Here is an 18,940-nt window from a genome sequence, read left to right as displayed (position 1 = left end):
ACTTAAAATAAACTTTATTATATATTTTTAAACCTCATAAATATTAAATTCTAAACCCATAAATGTTACTTGTTTTTCTGATTATCTTGATGATGTAAAACTTATTAAAATGGGTGTCAGTTTGTACATGTCTTCAGTCCTGTATTCGGGACATGTTAACAGGACAGTTGGAGGTGGAGATCAAGTACACGTGCAGGGAGTCCAGCTCCCATGCAAATTTCTTAGCGAAGAACGCAGTAAAGAGTTTGGGAGGCTCCTCCGGGAGGCATCAAGCATTGTCTCATAGCTGATGATGAGAAATTTTTTATTCCAGGTTTTAGTTTTTTGTTTTATCAGCTGTACAAAAAAAAACTTGAAAATAAATAAAATTTTAATATAAAAAAATCAAGAAAAGGATAAAGATCAAAGATCAAAACTTAAATAACTAGATTTAAAACACCAAGATTAGTTGATTTTCTGGGGTATAAAAGAAAAATGGAGGAATAAAAGACAAGTATCAACGGCAAACCATTCATCTTTAACAAACATGAGCCATCCATAGAGAAAGAAGACCCGTAGAAGATTCAAGAAAGCTCGTTTTCCACTGCCGAGAGACACTACGCGTGCTGGCGCGTACGATGTACATATCAGCAATATTTTACATTTAAAAATTATAAATTAAATGGTAAATTATGTTACTACCCTTAACTAAACAAATAATTAAAAAAAAAAGAGAGAGTGAAAAAAACATTAAAACCCTTGCTCTATAATATTACTATTTTAGAAAAAACAACAACATTCTTGCTCTATAATATTACTATTTTTTTATTCTAGAAATATTTTAGTTATTTATTATTTATAAATATATTTAACAAACAAAAATATCTCCAAACAAATTTATAATGCCTAACAAATTATATGCAAAAATAATTTTTTTTATTAATGTAGATATTTGAACCAGTTTGCACGAACCTCAACTAATCTTATAGTTTCTGAAGTTAACAACCATATAAATCTTCAGTCTTCAGTGGTTATTATATTAGTAATTATAGAGCTCAAACCCAAAATTATAAGAAAAATAAACCTTTTAATTCTAAACTCTTATCATTATACCATTTATTAGATAAAAATACTCCTTGTTCATAGGACAACGATTTTTCCCGTGAATGACAAGAAAATCACACTATAGTGGTGAGGTGAATAAGAAAATACGAGGGAAGCTATGGTGAATATTTTGTTTTAGTTGTTTTCTTGTAACACAAATTTAGAAATTTCCTTGTGCTTTAGATATCAAGGATCCAATGGTGATTAATTTAACGAGTTAATGATGCATTTTGTCTCCATATTCTTTATTATTTTTTGGATTTTGCAATTGGATAAAATTTATTATTTATTCAACCATTTTGTCATACATTTCTCTTTAGATTTTTACCTTTTTTTCCAACTCTTTTTATTTTTAATAGGCTGCTCATTTAGAATTGTAATAACAATAATTATTTAAAATATTTTTTATTTAAAAATATATTAAAATATATTTTTTATTTTTTAAAAATTATTTTTAACATTATCATATCAAAAATAATATAATAACATATTTTTTTTATTTTAAATAAAAAAATAAAATTTTTAAAAACACGATATGCACCACATTCCTAAATATACCATAAATAAAGAGTTAAATAATTAAATTATATTTTAAATAGTGTAAATATAATTTTTTTTTATTATGTGTGCTCTAACCATAAATGCTATTTTAACAATCAATTTATATTATAATATATTTGATATATAAATACTAAACTAATGTAATTAATTTTTATATTAATTATAACATTTATATGAGAAATTTATCATAATTAAATTACCAAAATCACAAATTACCTCAATTTACCAAAACAATCGACCCTAAAATCTAAAATCAGGTCTTCTGTTTTTGTAGTGATACAAAACAAAACCATATGTTGATTAAATTCTACAAACACATTCTTATTTACTAATTTAAAATGCCCAAAAATCACCAAAAACTAACACTCAAATTCACAATAAGTGAAGAGCAAGAACAATCACAGACAGCTGCTTCTTAGCAAACCGTCGAGAAGCCAGGGCAAGGTGCTTCGAGATTCGAGGTAACTCCATTTTCTTGCGTAAGCTTCTGTTCCTAAAAAGGAAGAAGGGGCAACTGTAGATGAAATAGCCGTTGCTCAACGATTATTTGTACCTTCTTCATGTTTTAGCTTTTTTGATAGAGTATGTAAAAACAACATTTAAGTGGGAGAAAAACTTATTTAGAATTAATAATGTTTTTAGTTATATATTAAATTATGAAATCTCATATAAGTTGTTTATTATTTTAGATTTTAACAAATTTATAAATGAGTTTATTTTGATGTTTATTTATTTTTTCAAATTTTTGCTTAGAAGTTTAGTTTGGTAGCATGATTGAGCTGGCTGACGAGTTGTAATGAGCTCAAACTCGGCTTAATTATATAAATACATTTTTTAAAATAGATTTGCATAAACTTATTGTAGAAATGAATTCGAACCCTAAGAGCTCTATTCAAAATCAACTCTCCTTAACAAGAAAGAATAAAATAATATAAATAAATAAATAAATAAAAAACCACAGCACAAGAGAGAGAGAGTGAGACGAAGTCCTCGGTGTCGTTGTTGTTGTGTTGTTCAGTGAAAAGCTGGGATTGGATTTGCCAAGAAAAGCATCCAAGACGCCAAGGAAAGAGAGGAGATACACAGGACCTTCTCTCGTTAATAAAAATAATAATTGAAGGATGAAGAAATTGACGTGGAGAGATCATCTTACGCTGTTGAGCTCATTACCTTCTTGTTGTTGAAATGGATACATTTTTATTCACCAAATTACAGTTGAGCGGCTGCTTTCACTTGGGAATCAAGTCTACCAGCTCACCATCGTCGTCTTCTTCTTCCTCTTTTTCGTGCTTCTCTCTCGACCATGACCTTCTCTCTTAAACCCTCTCTTGAATCTCCCTTGTTGATCCCTCTCCACCTTCACCCCTATTCCTTCTCTATCTCCCATGGACCCCACATCTCGTCCTGCCGTCGTCATCGACTACGGTACCGGGTATTTTCTCTTGTTTCCTCTTTCTGTACGCGCTCAAGGTGTTTGATAAAATGCCTCGATTTGTTTTTTACTTTTTTTTTCTTAACTTTTTGTTGTGTTGTTGTTTTGCAGGTATACTAAGATGGGTTTTGCGGGAAATGTAGAGCCGTGCTTTATTTTACCAACAGCAGTAGCAGTAAACGAGTCGTTTCTAAATCAATCTCGAACTTCTTCTTCGAAAGCGAATTGGCAAGCGCAGCACAGTGCAGGGGTTATGGCCGATCTAGATTTCTTTATAGGAGAGGAGGCGCTTGCCAAATCGAGATCTAGTAATACTTATAGTCTTAGCTATCCAATCAAACATGGTCAAGTTGATAACTGGGACGCCATGGAAAGGTACTGGCAGCAGTGTATATTTAATTATTTGCGTTGCGATCCAGAGGATCATTACTTTTTATTGACTGAAAGCCCGCTTACTGCACCGGAGAGTCGTGAGTATACCGGTGAGATTATGTTCGAGACCTTTAATGTTCCTGGGCTTTATATTGCCGTCAATTCTGTGCTTGCTCTTGCAGCTGGTTACACGACATCCAAGGTTGGTTTCTGAGATTTTTTGTTCATTTATAACCATGCAAATTTTATTGGAGGCTGGAGTTAGAGTGAAAATATTGGTATTTGAGTTATTATCATTATTTTTTTTTTAATATAGGGTTCTGCATTTTGATTCGGGATTTCATAGTAGGGTTTGAAATGACAAATGGGTGAAACATGTTATAGGTTGCTTGTGAGTTCATTGTAATGTGATGTTAATTGGTTTAGTGGAATGTTCAAGCTATCTAATTGAACGCGAGTAATTTTTCTTGTGTGTTTTTTCTCTGTCATCAAACTTTAGGGGTGACTTGTTTGAAAAATGTACTAATCTATCATGCATGCGTGCTTGTGTTTGTTTCATGAACTAATCGTCAAACAAAAGTATGTAGGTCAAAAAAAGTCGATGGCATATATTCCTCTTTTGATATTAATGATTTCTGGCAGCTAAATTTGAAAACATATTCTAGCTTGTGTTCTAATTTATGTTGCTCTAGGTTAAGCGCCTCGAATCGGCAGCACAGTATGTTCTGTTAGAGAGATCATTGTTTGTGTTTTTTTTTTAAGAATGTAGCACTATGTATCTTTTGCCTCCCTTTAGTTTTCAACTGAAATTGAAGTTTTCATTTTCATATTGCTCTTAAGTTGTGTGATAACGATCTTTTCCTTTGAGATTGACCTATGGTTATTGTTAGTGTGAGATGACAGGGGTTGTTGTGGATGTTGGAGATGGTGCTGCTCATGTTGTGCCTGTTGCAGATGGTTATGTTATCGGGAGCAGCATCAAGTCAATCCCTATTGCTGGCAAAGATGTTACTCTATTTATCCAGCAGCTCATGCGGGTGAGTTGGTTTGACTTCTAGCAGTGGAGTCCCTATAGATATACTTACTTCATCGATAGCATCTTTTTTGTTGTGTTTGGTTTGTTTTTAGCTGTTAAAAAGGAAAGGCAAGGAGATTACTTTAGATTATGAGAATGAATGGGTAGGGAAGAGAGCAGTTATTTATTTATTTTTAGGGAATGTTAAAAAAATTGAGAAAGGAACATATCTGGATTTTAACTGAGAGCTTATACCTTTCTGCTAAATTGCTCTTGACATGCCTCAACATTTTTGTTCCCCTCAAAATCTCATCTTTTTTAGAAGAAAGATTCTTATGGATCACGGAACAGATTTTTCAAAACTTTCTCAGTTTTGAACAAAACAAATGGAAATAAGAAATTGTATTCCTGAACTTGTAACATTCTCTTTACTACACGGGTGAAACATTTAACAGGGAATCACAGACTGGAATTCTGCAGCTCTAATGATGTGACACCTAATGTTTGTCCTGCACTGGTATCCCAGGCAAGATTGCGGCCCATGCTTAAGACTATTTTCCTGAGATTTCATTGTTGGATTCAAACACTTCATTTGCAATCCCCTTATTCAACCTCTAACTTGAATTTTTCACCATCTGTTGTGGATCCACCATCAATCTATTTTGATTTAGCTTTCAACTTGTTGCTGTGCATTCTATTAATTCTGCTTGTCTACTCAGTCCTCGCTGTTTGCAAAAAATCTATCAACTCAGCACAGAGTTTTTCCTTAGAGGTAACCAATGATTTTCCTTTTTAAAACTCTCAGAATCTTTTGGTTATTTATGCTTCTTTATACCATTTTGCAACGGTGGAGTTTTTTTTAATCTTGCTAACTTTGTGTTAAATAGAAAAACCATTTAGGTTTCACTTTTGGCAAGAGAAACAGACAATGTTTATTTGAGTGCCTCTCTTGTTTACTAATCCTTGTATCTATGCTCATTCACGAAGTTGTCAATTACTTCCAGAAGCAATATTCATATATTTCAACTTGCCATTCTGAACTACAGATTCAGCGGATGTATAGAAATGGTATTGATAGATTTTTCCTTTTTGTATTTTGTTGTGCAGGAAAGAGGAGAGAATGTACCCCCAGAAGATTCATTTGAAGTAGCTCGGAAAGTGAAGGAAACACATTGCTATACTTGTTCCGATATTGTCAAGGTCATTTTTGCTTCTATTAGAATTTCGAGTTGAAAGATATATTGATCTATTTTGCCTTAATACTTTCAGATAGAGCATGAAAGATTTCATTGCAAGTCTGCTGTCCTGCTGTATCTCATAAACTTGGATCTAGAATAATATAGTAATAACTGTAGTTCTCAAAATGATTCAGGAGTTCAACAAGCATGACAAAGAACCAGCAAAGTATATTAAGCACTGGAGAGGTATTAAACCAAAAACAGGGGCGCCATATTCCTGTGACATTGGATATGAGCGATTTCTTGGCCCTGAGGTTAGTTCTAGCTTTATGAGCAAAATATTTTCTGTGCAAGCAACTTAGCTTATTCTATTAAGAAACATGCTTGGTTTATATAAAGTCACTGATGTAAGTACCGTCTTGTTCCTCAGATAAATTCCCACTGAATTTGCTTATTAGGACAAAATCATTGGAACTATTTGTTCTTTAAGCTTTCTCTAAGAATTTCCCCACAAGTTAATATGTATTTGCTTGTGCAGCACATGAGAGCAATCTTGCTCTTTGTTTATAATCTTTAATCATTAATGAGATCTATTGTTCTCCCTGTGGCAATTTATCCTTAGATGCTATGCAGTAATGCTTTTAGCAAATATTTGCTCTTTATTTTTTGTCTATTCCTTCTTTATTAAAATTATTTTCTTTGTGGCATCTACCTATTCTAATTACTTTGATTCTGAAAGTCTTCACACACTGAAACTTTGAAATTTAATATACCCACAATCATCTTGAATAGCATGTCAGTGTTCACATTGAAACTTAATATCATCCCTTTTTTTTGGGTTAACGATAAATTGTTTTAACTTATTTGATTTTCACAATTGAGTGTTTGATCTTTGATTTTTATCAATTGAATTGTTCATCTATCCGTAACATCACAATCAAGTTTTTGTATGAATGTTTGTTAGTAACTTGTTGATATGTCAGTTAAGTGATGACATGGATATAAGAACTTAGGCTGGCATCACTTGAAGCCATTAGCATTTTTATCATTTCCCTTACGAGAAAAGGATTCAATAAAAATAAAAGGAAAAAGAAAACCATAAACCACACGTTTCCCTTGGATCTAAATTTGAAAAACAAAAACCACACAATTCTCCCTGTCTCCTCCTCTGGATCTAATTGTGAAATACAAAACCAACATGAACCTCACCACCTAGGTACCACCTTCGCTTACTGTAATTACCTTTCAACATTCAAATTCTCAAGGACCAAAAAGTAGAGCCTCTCCATGGTCTATACACGAGACCTTCACGACTACCACCACCACCACCACCAAAAGTCAAGCCCAAAACTGCCGCCCCCCACCATCATTGTAGGCCATGGCCAAACCCACCTCCATCACAAATCTAGCCTTTACCATATTCAGGCCACCACAAATAAACATCACTAACTCAAGCAATTAACTCATGTAAGCAATCCAAATCTTTTTGTGGGTCTGGATGTGGTTTCTTAAAAGATTGACTTTTGATGGGTAAATAGTGAATTGAAGCTTGGTTAATGTATTTGGAAAAATAACAGGAAAATGATGGGATTTTAAAAGTTGGAAAACAAATCTACAGTGACCACCAAGATAGCAAAGACCTAAGTGCTCGAGGTTTTGTTTTACAAACTAAAGCAAAGGATAATGTTTGATCAAGGAATATTCAAAATACTCAGATCTAATACTCAGCTGGATAGGTGGATTGGTCAAAGAATATGGATTTATTGAGCTTCAACAATCAAGGAGAACAAGTTTTAAAATTTGTACTTGGTAGGTTTTATTATTGATTTTGAATTTCAAGTGGATTTTCCCTTTAGTTTGTGTTTCGAATACAGTTAAAAATTTGGAGAGGAAATGTTAAGAGAGTAAGATTCAAGGATGAAGTGTTGAGATTGTAAAAATTATTATGGGGTGAAATGTTAAATGCATTCAGTACAAGTTTAAAAGATAGTGAGTGATATTGGGTCTCATTAAAAATTAAATCATATCATATATTAAATTTTATAAAAAAAATTTTAAAAATTAATTGTTGGGTTCCAAATGCAAGGTGTAAAATAAATAGAGAAAGATTAGATATTAAATTAAGAAATGAGAGGGAAAGCACAAAACCAAAAAATTTCCCCTGTTAACAAATTTCTGACTCCCTACTCTTGGAGGGTAACTCTTAACCTCACTTTTGGGATGAAGTGTTGTCTTTCACAACTTACTCCCTTCCAAATCTTATGTGCTACATAAGGGGAAACGGGGTGTAAAATTACGAAGGTAACTTTTCACCTTTCCACCCTCGTACTAAACCTTAGTTGTTGATTTTTTATTGTGTTTCTCCAAATCTGTTTAAAATGGAAAGTCAAAACAACAACAAACAGGAATGATTATTTTATTTGTAGTTTTGTTGAACTTATTTTTATTAAATAAAAAATTGGTGATTTCTTCCACATCACCCCTTATAAGATTATGACTTGTCATGCAATTTCAAGAGATAATGAACAATTGGGATCAAAACTAACAGATGTCCAATTTAGCACTTGTTTGTGCTATTATAGAAAAGATGAGACTCGATTGTTCAAGCACTAAATATAGAATTATCTCCTCTTTTTTTTTTTTTTTTTTGGAAGGGTGGAACTCCATATTTTCTTAGGTAACTGGAGATGGTTTCTTATTTTCATGGATAAAATATAGGAATGCAAGAGTTATTCTTTAGTATATGCTGTGCATTTACTGAGCATCATTGTAATTTGTTCCTTGGGCATATGTTTATATATACCATTTGCCACTGTACTATGTTTTTCTGACTTGTTAACTTAATCACCAGGTATTCTTTAATCCTGAGATTTATAGCAGTGACTTTACCACTCCTTTACCAGCTGTGATAGACAAGTGTATTCAGTCTGCACCAATTGACACAAGGAGGGCTTTGTATAAGGTGAAGTGCATATACTAGGGGGAAAAAGTTCAAATTTGGCCCTTGTATGAAATTCATTCTGATGAAAAAATATAAGACATTGCACCCTAATATTTATGACCAATAAGAGAGCTTAAAATGAGATTGTGAATTGGTAATTTTTAAACTTTGGCATGTGCTATTTCTTCTAACGGAGCTGTCAATTGGTAATTGCAATTTCTTGAATGAATGCAAAGGTTATGCTCATTCTTGTATTTGCATGTTATCTTTCTTTCGTACTTATTATCATGTATTGGCTTCTATTTTCAATTTAGAATATAGTGTTGTCTGGAGGATCGACCATGTTCAAGGACTTTGGTAGAAGATTGCAAAGGGATTTGAAGAAGATTGTGGATACACGTGTTCTCACATCTGAAGCTAGACTTGGCGGGAAAATAAAAGTAAGCATTTTAGAATTCACACACAATAAAAGATGTTTTCAAACATATAATATTTCCTCTATTTTTATTCATGTTGTTACTGGCACAGAATTCTTGAACATGTTTGTTGTTTTGGGTTTCCAGTCACAACCAGTGGAAGTGAATGTAGTCAGTCATCCTATCCAGAGATTTGCGGTTTGGTTTGGTGGTTCAGTACTAGCATCAACGCCTGAGTTTTTTGCGGTAAGCATTTATTTGTCCAGTCCATTTTCTAATATATATGAAAGCTTATAATACCTTTTATTCCTGTACAATACGATAAACTTTTAACTGCCATCTCCTTGGATTCAAACTATGTTTCCTTGGTGTAGCCTGTGGAGCTAGAAATTGAAGAAATTTTGTGATATGACTTTCCACATTTGAAACTTCATGGCATGGTTGGTCTTAGAAACAATTTCCACTCTCCTTCACATAGATAGAAGTATATGTGAAAGAGAGAAGGGAGATTTTGTGCTTTTAAATTCATATTGAAAACCCAAGGAAAACTAGGGTTAACATATAAAGGAAAGACATGAAAAATGACTCAATAAAATTTGATACAAATTTAGAAAATTAAAAAAATTAGTCTATAAGTATTTTATATTATTATAGCTGATTGTATTTTTTTCCCCTTTCTTTCTTATCAAGAGAATAGTCTCATCTTCCATGACTAAACAATCCTTTAGTTTGTCATCATATTGATCTGGTGTTTCTTAAATCTCTTCCAGTTAAAGATTTATCACTTGTGCCTGTTGCTAGTTCAGATCTAATTAAGATTTAAGTGCAACATTTCAAATTCATGTGTAAACCTTGAAATTAGGTGAGTTGAGGTAAAACAGCAAATTTAAAGTTGAATTTTTTCTTGGTGACTGCTGCCTTATTTTGTTGAATGTTGATCAGCCATGCATTTTGCTCATTGGCTTATGGACTCATTCCATCTCAAGCTAGTGCTGTTTTAGATGGGGCTAGTTGTTTTTCTTATTATTGTTATTATCAAAGCATTATTTTGATCACTATCATTACCAGCATCAGTTGTTAAGGGATATCAGAAGGTTGATCACAGGTTTTCTGAAACTGGAGGTATACTAAAATACATCTAATGATTTTATGAGCTTCTCAAATTTGGCCCTCACTTTTACTGTGGAGTGAAATTTGTGGGGTGTAATCAAGTTGTCTCGAGAAATTAATTCTGCTTATGCGGCTGTCTGGCTTTTTTTTTTTGGGAATGGGGTTGAAAAGGAATTTAGCTTCTTCTTGGTTTTTTTTTTTGGGTGTCTTTTTAGTGGCACCACAGCCTGAGTTAAAACATTCATATCTGGTTAGCATTTGTATTGTAGACTATAACAGTGTCTGCTTAATGCACAGGCTTGCCATACAAAAGCAGAATATGAAGAATATGGAGCAAGCATATGCCGCACAAATCCTGTTTTCAAGGGTATGTATTGATGCAAAAACCGTTTACCAGGCATTATTCCATGAAGTGCCTCATCACTTCCCCCTCGTCCCAAATTTTACTTGGTATGCATGTATATTCACGGATCGCGGGAGGTGGTGTAAAATATGGACGCCCAGTCTGAATTGTTAGAAAAGAAGATGGTTCCTTGTATCGATTCTTTCATTTGTTAGCTGCAGCCTCCTCTTTAGATGTCAATAGGAAGCCATTAATTGTGTTCTTCGTAGGCGCCCGCCCTGCTGTTGCTTGATTTGACCAGATAGGAAATGTCCTTTAGGGAAATATCATTTTGAGCTGAATTTGTAGTCTTCGGCTCTTTAGAATATAATAAATATTCTTTCCCTTTTGTCTGCGACAAAATGTATTCATTCGTTTGCATGAACTGCATAAATGGAAGTTCTAATTTGAATCAGGAATATGTCCACATGAATTCCCCCTATCCTATTTAGATTACTGTACTGACATCATCTGTTATATAATAAAGTCCAGTGTTTAAGCTATTTGAACTTTCTATGTTTTTTTTTTTTATTTTATTTATTATTATTGGAATGTTGTTTTCTAGTTATTTAAAGTTTAAACTAGAAACTAATTCATGGAAAAAATAAGAAGCAAATAAAAATTGAAGTTCTTAAATTTCTAGGTACTTTAAAATAAATATTTTATTGGTGAATAATATGTAAAAGGTAAAAATACTATAGTATAAACATTTTTTTTCAAAGAAATTAAATTTGTTGATAGGTGATGTTTTAAAAAAAGGGTAAAATTTGATAGTAGAAATAATTTATACTTTTAGCTATATTTTTTCTAGATGTAAACTAGCTTGCATGTCCGAAACTATTTGATATATTTGATATTTTATTAAATTTACTGGAATGAGCTAACCTTGAAATATTTTAATTTTATTATTTATTTTATTTAAGTTTAAAATTAAATTGTATGAGAATTATTTTAATATAATTCAGTTAATTTGACAGGTCTAAAAATATTTTGATTATTTAAAAAAATTTTAAGAATTAAATTGAGAAAAAAATTTTTTGATGAAATTAACATAAAAAAATCTTGACTCAATTTTTTATTTAAGCTCAAGTTTAAAATTAAATTGTGAAGTGATTTAGTTAATGTGATAAGTTGGAAGGTAACTTGGCTGATAGGTAAACAATTTCTAGGAATGAGATTGTGAAATAACCCTCTCGCCGGCCTCCCTTTTTAATCCATGTTTAAAATTAATCCATTCTAGAGTTAAAGTAATCTAGTTATCCTGGTCGATTCATTTACAACATGGGCAACTATTAAAAAAGATCTAAAAATAAAATAAAAAAATCAAATTCAAATAAAAAAAAGAAGGATGAAGAAATAATATAGAGCTAAATTAAAAAATAAAATAAAATAAAGCTCCATGATAATTTTCAAGTGTTTTTAGGATAGAAGTAATATAAAAACTAACAATTAATACAATCATTTATAATAATAAAAAAATATAATTAAAAATATTTTGATCTATTTAAATAATTAAAATAGATTCTAAAAATAGAAATAATGAACTATGGAGTCGAAATAACACTTCCCTACAATTTAAGACAGCGTCTTGAATTGTGAGAGAGAAAATAAAGGAAAGAATGTATTGAAATTTGAAACCTATAATTTGACACTTGTGGCTGCATCAAATCTTCAACTATATACTCTTGCATCATTTTTTTATTTTCAAGAACCATTTTAATCCTCTTGGACAGTTAGAAATAGAAGTTGTAATGTAAGTTGGAAGAAATGGCGATAAAAGAGGGAGGGAAGAAAAACCTGCGTATCAAGTTGGTGTTGTTGCCATACCTGCATTTGCTGATGAAGAGATCGGGGAAGGTGATGAGTATGATAATCCTTACAGCGATGTCAATGTTGGAGAGAATTTCTTGCAGATGCATGCTTCTAATGTGCCTGCTACTATAGATAATTGAGGATACCGAGCTCAAAATCCTTAAGAATCAACGAGAGTCAAAACTGGGAGATCACAACAGGATGCACTTGAAGGGAAGTGCTCTAATGCTTTGAATGGAAGAAGGAAACGATAGGACACTGATAAAATAGTGGATTACTGGACAGTTGAGATGGATTGATTTGCCATCTGGGTTTTATGGTATTATGCTATCTAATTTTTAAGTATATAGTTGGATTTGTAGGGTGGTCTCTATCACAAATTAGTTTCTTTTAATGTTTATTGACATGTGGGTTCTCTTTTTATCATCCATCCAGGGATAGGGCTGGGCAACTCATTGTTTCCATGATTGAAAGCTAGCAAATAATCAAAAGAAAAGTTGCTTGGGCTGGAGACTATGTGTTAGATTGAGTTGCCTTCATTGGAATCCTAATGTAATGGTTTTGGTTTGCCCCCATTTGCAAAAGAAGTCTTGATGATTTTCCTTCACCATTTTTATCTCAAACACCACTTAAGAACCTGTAAACTGCAAAATTGTCTTGCGAGAGTTGTATTTGTGGAGCTGTAAAATAGTGATGCATAAGTTCCAAGACTGTCATGCTTATTTCTTGTAAAGCACTACACTTTCTCGTGTAAATGGATATGTTTATAAGGTCATGACATGTAATGGCTATTAACCTAGTATCGGCCAATCTATGAGCTTGTAAAGACTTGTACGGATGGTTTAGCTTGTTTCTGTACATATTTGTTGTTTCGTAATTCAGTCATGTTATCTCCGTGTTCGAAGGGTCGTGATTGAGCTAACAACACCTTGTAATGAAGGGTAGATGTTCCCGCAACAACACATGTAGGACTCTGTTTATGTGAGAGGCCTACTTCCTGAAAGCTTGAAGGATTTGGGCATTCATGATGCTGCTTGTTGTGTAAACTATGATGTGTACCTAAGGAATAATGGCTCGCGAATTGCTGCAATGTTGTGGAAGGTCTGAAGAACAGATTTTTAGTTGTTTTGGATTACTTTTTTGTTTTGTTTTGATAACCCAGGATGTACAGGCCAGCTTACGCGCACCACGACTAATCCCCAGACTCACTGAATATCCTGCAAGCCTAGTAGGCAGGTAAAGCACCGCGGGGATAACAAGTATACACACTACGGCTTGAATCCAAGATGCAGAGGCAAGGAAACCCTTGCCACTGCTGTGCTACAGATTTGTAGTTGTTTTGGATTACTTGTCCTTTTCTCCTGTATCCCTTTTCATTTCCCTTTATCCTAAACAAATATTTTGTTGTCTGAAGTAAGATAAAAAAATGCAGTTTCTTGTGCGATGCTGCTCTGAATCTTCTTATGTGCTGCTATATAAACCATGCTGTCTGGTTTGTTCATTGCAGGGCCTTGCATAAGATGTTTTATATTTTTGGCCCAATCTTGCATTTGTGTGTAAGAACTAATGGCATCCCACTTAAGGTCTGACTGACCATTGGCAAATGGCACCCATAGTACTCTGATCGGCCATTGTTGCTTGAGGTGGAAAACTGCAACTGCTTGTATGAAACAACCACGCCATCGTTAGCTGTGTCCTATCTATAGCTTTGTTTTCTTGTAGTTTCATTGTCAAAGAATCATCTTAACCTAATAGTTTAAATTGTTAGGTGAAGTCCCGAGATATAATTTATATTGTTTTTTAATATATCCTTTCAAGGGAAAATTTTTTGGACTTGAAATTTACACATGCTCATATTACTTTGTACATAATTTTTATCAAATAAATGAAGATAATGAGATTCGAATTCATGATCATTTGGTCATTAAAACTCTGATACCATGTTAAAGAACCATTCTGAATCTAATAATTTAAATTATTAGATAAGATATCAAAATATAATTTATATTATTTTCTAACCTTCATTATTACTTTGATATGCACTTTGTAGAATAATGTTTGATCTGATTAAGGATTCAGTTTCATGGGGAACTGTGCATCTGATGCTGGAAAAAATAGATGTATGATTGATGGAATCACTATTTATGATTGCTTAGCAACTTTGAGCGATTCATAGGCGTTGACTATAAGTTGATGAATAGGAAGGAGTTCGAAGATGTTCTGTTAAGCATTTTGTGCTTACGATTTTACACCTCTTATTTTCCTTTTTTCGAGAGATGGTATGTTTTTTAAAATTATTATTTTTATTTAAATATTTATTAAAATATTTATTTTTTTAAAAAAATATTTTTTAATATTAGTACATTAAAATTATAAAAAATACTATAAAATATTAATTTGATATTTTATTTTAAAAAAATATTTTTAAAAAAACAAAAGCATCATTACTCTCGAAGACACCTAATTTCAACTTCCTTCTGCTTAGTTGCACAATTTTGTTTTGATCTTATTTAGTTATTCGCACTAATTTCTAGACGTTGGGATCTGTATATTTTTGCGCAAGGGAGACCCTTTTAAATATTTATAAATAAAAGTTGGAGTAACCCTCTCAATTTAAAATTTAAGTGCCATGTCATCAAATGACGAAACAAATGATGGAAGGTGGATGGAAATACTTGATTGAAAATTAAAAAAAAGAAGGTATTCAATGAAAAAAAAAATTAAATTCATGTACTCAATTAAAAAAATCTGCAGAATTGGTTTATTAATAGTGCAATTATTTCAATTTAGAAAATACAATAAACAAAATTCTGCTAGGAAAAAAGGTACTATATAATTTTTTTTATTATATCAAAATATTATATTATAATATTTTTTTTATATCATTTTTGCTAGTACATGTTTTCTTCTTTATTTTTAATTCATTAGTACAATTACATAAAGATTGAATACAATTTATTATATGATAATAATAATAATAATAAAGATATACAAAACAATCTTAATTGTATTTTTTGTTAGATAAATTAAGCATTGTCCATCACGTCGATATGATAAGTATATTTAAGATAATGTTTGATTATAATTATTATGGAATAAAAAATACAGAGATGATGAAGATAGAAAAAACAATATAAAAAAAATGAAGATAGAATTATTTTTTATAATGGTATGAATTTTTTAATCCGGTTTAGTTATGGTAAACAAAACAAAATAAAATATAATAAAAAATCTATTTCACCCTTGATATGTCCAACTTACTTGTTTAGAAAAAATAATTAAATATTTTTTTTTACTTTATTTTTAAAAATGTTGAATTTAATAATATTATAATTATTATAGTTATAAAATCAAAATTGGTTTGATAGATTGATTTAGAATAGAGTTGATCTAGGGTCTAGACGGGTCCAGGTTTAAGAAAAAATAGACTCAGGACTGACTCGCCTTCACTTAATAAAAAACTTTGGTCAATCTAGGATAAAACATGGGTCAAAAACCCATTAAGAATTTTTAAAATTCTTTTTGGTCAAAACAAAGGTGCTTCACTTATTTATTTATTTTTTTAGATTAACCAGATTGACCCTCATGATATGTGATCCAAACCTTATCTCGTGTTAACTTTTAAGTTGGATTTTAAAACTATGATAATAACACTTATATTCATACATTGACTCGAGTCAACTCAGCTTAACCCTCTCAACTGGTGATTTGAGCCTTACTCTTGTTGACCCTCAAATTAAGTTTTAAAATTATGATAATAATAATTTTTATCTTTATATTTCCAAGTCAAACCAGGTTGATCTTCTCAATTCATGACTCGGACCTTGCCCTAAATTGACCTCCTAATTGAGTTTTAAAATTATGATGATAATAATAATAATTTTTATCCATGTGTTGTTCGAGTCAACCTAAATTAATCCTCCCAACTCGTGAATCGAGCCTTATTCCATGTTGACCCCTGATTCAGATTTTAAAACTATGATAATAATTATTTTTTTTTATGTTAACATGAGCCAATGGTCAACCCCACTCATGACATAAGCATTGTCTTGGGTTGACCTTTAAATCGAGTTTTAAAATTATGATAATAATCATTTTTATTCTTGCCCTGACTCGGGTTAACCGAGTCAACTTGACATGTGACCTAGACTTTACCCTAGAAAAATCTCGAGTTGAGTTTTAAAACTATAATAATAATTGTTTTTATCCTTAAATGTCTTAGTTAGATAATTTTTTAATTGAAAGTTTTTTACAGTAATATTTTATAAATAAAAAATAATTATTATTGTCTCTAGATATATGTCATATTTATAGCTCATGTTTTTTAAGCATAAAAATCTACTCCAAATTAATTCATAAACATTTTTATTTTTATTTTTATTTTTGTCTCTTTAACCAAATATTTTTTATATTCACTATCTCTGTTTTTTCCGTAAAAAAGATAGTAATCAAGAATAATATATATATATATAGGCCTATAGTTCTTAGGAGGAGTTTGATATAGCTTCTACTTTTAAATGCTTTTCAAAAATATTTTTTGTTTTGAAAAAATATTAAATTTATGTTTTTTTAATGTTTTCTAATGGTTTTGATGTATTTATATAAAATAAAAAAAAAATCATTTTGATACAAAAAAAAAAAAAAACTAGAAAGGGGTGGTGAAATCACTGTTCTATTAGACATATTTTACTGTGGAAGAAAATAGTGAATTTACCTTTTTACCCTTTTAATAAAACTTTGGCCGGAGGTTTAGGGCATGATTGTCTTTTTAATTGGGGAATTTCGGCATTTTTAAATTGTCTAAGGGTGAGGAAGGTATTTACTTTAAATTTGCACATTAAATTATCGGAAATACCCTTAAGATTAATGCATTGTTTGGTGTCACTAAGAGATAGATTTGTATTTTTACTTATAAAGTGCACAATAAAATAATCAGTTTAACCTTATATACTACTTTGGCTAGCTAGGAGGGGTGTTTTCATCTCATCCTTTTTATTTGCACAATAAAAATACCTCTTTGCCCATGTGTTTTTATTTTTTATGCCTTAGATCCGAGGGTATTTTGGTTATTGTACCATTTTTTTTTGTTATTGGATGAAGTGAGGGTTAGTTTTGTCATTTACAAAAATAAGGATTTATTTTAAAAAAGTTTGTGGTTGTGAACATGTTAGTTGCTTTGTTGTCCTTGGACAACATGTGCGGCTGATTTTGGAAACAAAAAATTTTATTTTGAGGTGTTATTAGATTCATCTCGGTATTTTCTTCATGTCGGAGCTCTAGTTTGACTTAGGCGACCATTTCTTTTTTTCTTCTTTTTCCCTTCTCTCTCCCTCGATTCTTGCACCTTAACCTGCAATCTCTCAAACCAACCTTTTAGTTTCTCTTTGTTTTTTAATTTTGTCCATGATCTATTGATTGATATTTCTTTTATTTTGAAATAACTAGTGAAAATTTAAGTGTTTTCAGTTTCATCCTCATTTTTTTAAAAAAATTATCTTATTTAGTCTTATTATTTTAATTGCTATTTATGTTATATGAGATAATTTTTATTGTGTAACTTTTTGATAATTTCACTCTCGATTATTGTTTTTCCTATCAAATTTTGTCTTTATTCTTTTGATTTTTTTCTGCTTTGCTAATTTTTTTTAGTTTTGTGTTTTTTTATACTTAATTATATCATTTAACATTGAGTTGTTTTGGACTTAAGTTTCTTGGTTAGTTCCTTTTTAAAATTTCACAGATTCTAGCGTGGAAAATTAATTCAAAGTTATGTCTTGTTTTTGTCATTCTCTTTAGCTAGTGGTTTTTTTTTTGTTTATTAGAGATAAGTTTTGTGTTTTTTTTTATATGCCTTTTACATCTTTTGTTTTATTATTTGGCTAGGTTATATGATGTCTTTTTATATTTTGTTTTTTGTTAGATATATTTTATCAGAATAATTTATTTTTTTAATTAAATAGAATTAATTAATTAAATATAGAAAAATACTCACTGCACTATGTGTTCTTCAATTTGCTTTTACAGGGCATTACTCTAATGAACTATGCAACTTCTTTTCGATGTCATCTTGCATTTTTTTGTAGTAGAATTTGAACCAACTTATAAAGTTTTTTTGGTTTGGAGACGATGTCCACAATAGTGTGACAATAGTTTCACATTTGGTCTTCAATGTTTTTTTCTTTTTTCTCTTTATATCTATCTATTTATTTATCAATGACATATTTTTTTGTTTATTATTGTCAAGTGCTTTTTCATGGTTTGTTTTTTTATTGTTGCCTTCAGTTTATATCAAATTAATAATTTAACCAATTTTATTTGATATAGACAAGTTAATGAATCAAATATCAAGGGTTTTTTTTTTTTTTTTTGAAATATTATTGACCCGTGATGGAGGGTGGAATTCTAGTCTAGCTAATCTTCCATTCATGGTGGGATGAACTATCTAACTATTTTATGAAAAGGTAAAAAAAAAGTAACAATAAAAATGAATTTAGTTTTATTATTTTTATTGTGATAATATCTTAATTTTACTGTAAATTTGTGTTTGTAATTAGTCACTAACCTTTATAATTTTTATCCAAGAAGAAGAAAAGAGTTAACAAAAAAAAAAAACATTGATGATAAATTAATTTGGATTT

At 30.9% G+C, this 18,940-nt stretch overlaps 1 protein-coding gene across 1 annotated transcript; it reads left to right on the top strand.

The window, feature by feature from the left end:
- Positions 1–2,526: 2,526 nt before the first annotated feature.
- On the top strand, positions 2,527–10,905 carry LOC118053797 (actin-related protein 3). The gene is made up of 9 exons (XM_035065175.2): positions 2,527–3,076; positions 3,188–3,650; positions 4,339–4,485; positions 5,571–5,663; positions 5,836–5,955; positions 8,493–8,603; positions 8,897–9,022; positions 9,146–9,244; positions 10,406–10,905. Exons 1-9 carry the CDS (start codon positions 3,030–3,032, stop codon positions 10,484–10,486), a joined length of 1,287 nt encoding a protein of 428 aa, XP_034921066.1. The 5' UTR covers positions 2,527–3,029; the 3' UTR covers positions 10,487–10,905.
- Positions 10,906–18,940: the final 8,035 nt, after the last annotated feature.

This window comes from Populus alba, chromosome 8 (genome assembly GCF_005239225.2).
Source record: "Populus alba chromosome 8, ASM523922v2, whole genome shotgun sequence".
In the NCBI taxonomy this organism is placed as follows: Eukaryota; Viridiplantae; Streptophyta; class Magnoliopsida; order Malpighiales; family Salicaceae; genus Populus; species Populus alba.
This window is presented reverse-complemented; position numbering and strand designations above follow the sequence as displayed.

Excerpts from the sequence above, each read along its gene's own strand:
- LOC118053797 (XM_035065175.2), top strand. The coding sequence starts at position 3,030 with ATGGACCCCACATCTCGTCCTGCCGTCGTCATCGACTACGGTACCGG. Across the intron at positions 5,956-8,492 it reads AGCGATTTCTTGGCCCTGAG|GTATTCTTTAATCCTGAGAT; the intron begins GTTAGTTCTAGC and ends CTTAATCACCAG. Across the intron at positions 9,245-10,405 it reads CAACGCCTGAGTTTTTTGCG|GCTTGCCATACAAAAGCAGA; the intron begins GTAAGCATTTAT and ends CTTAATGCACAG.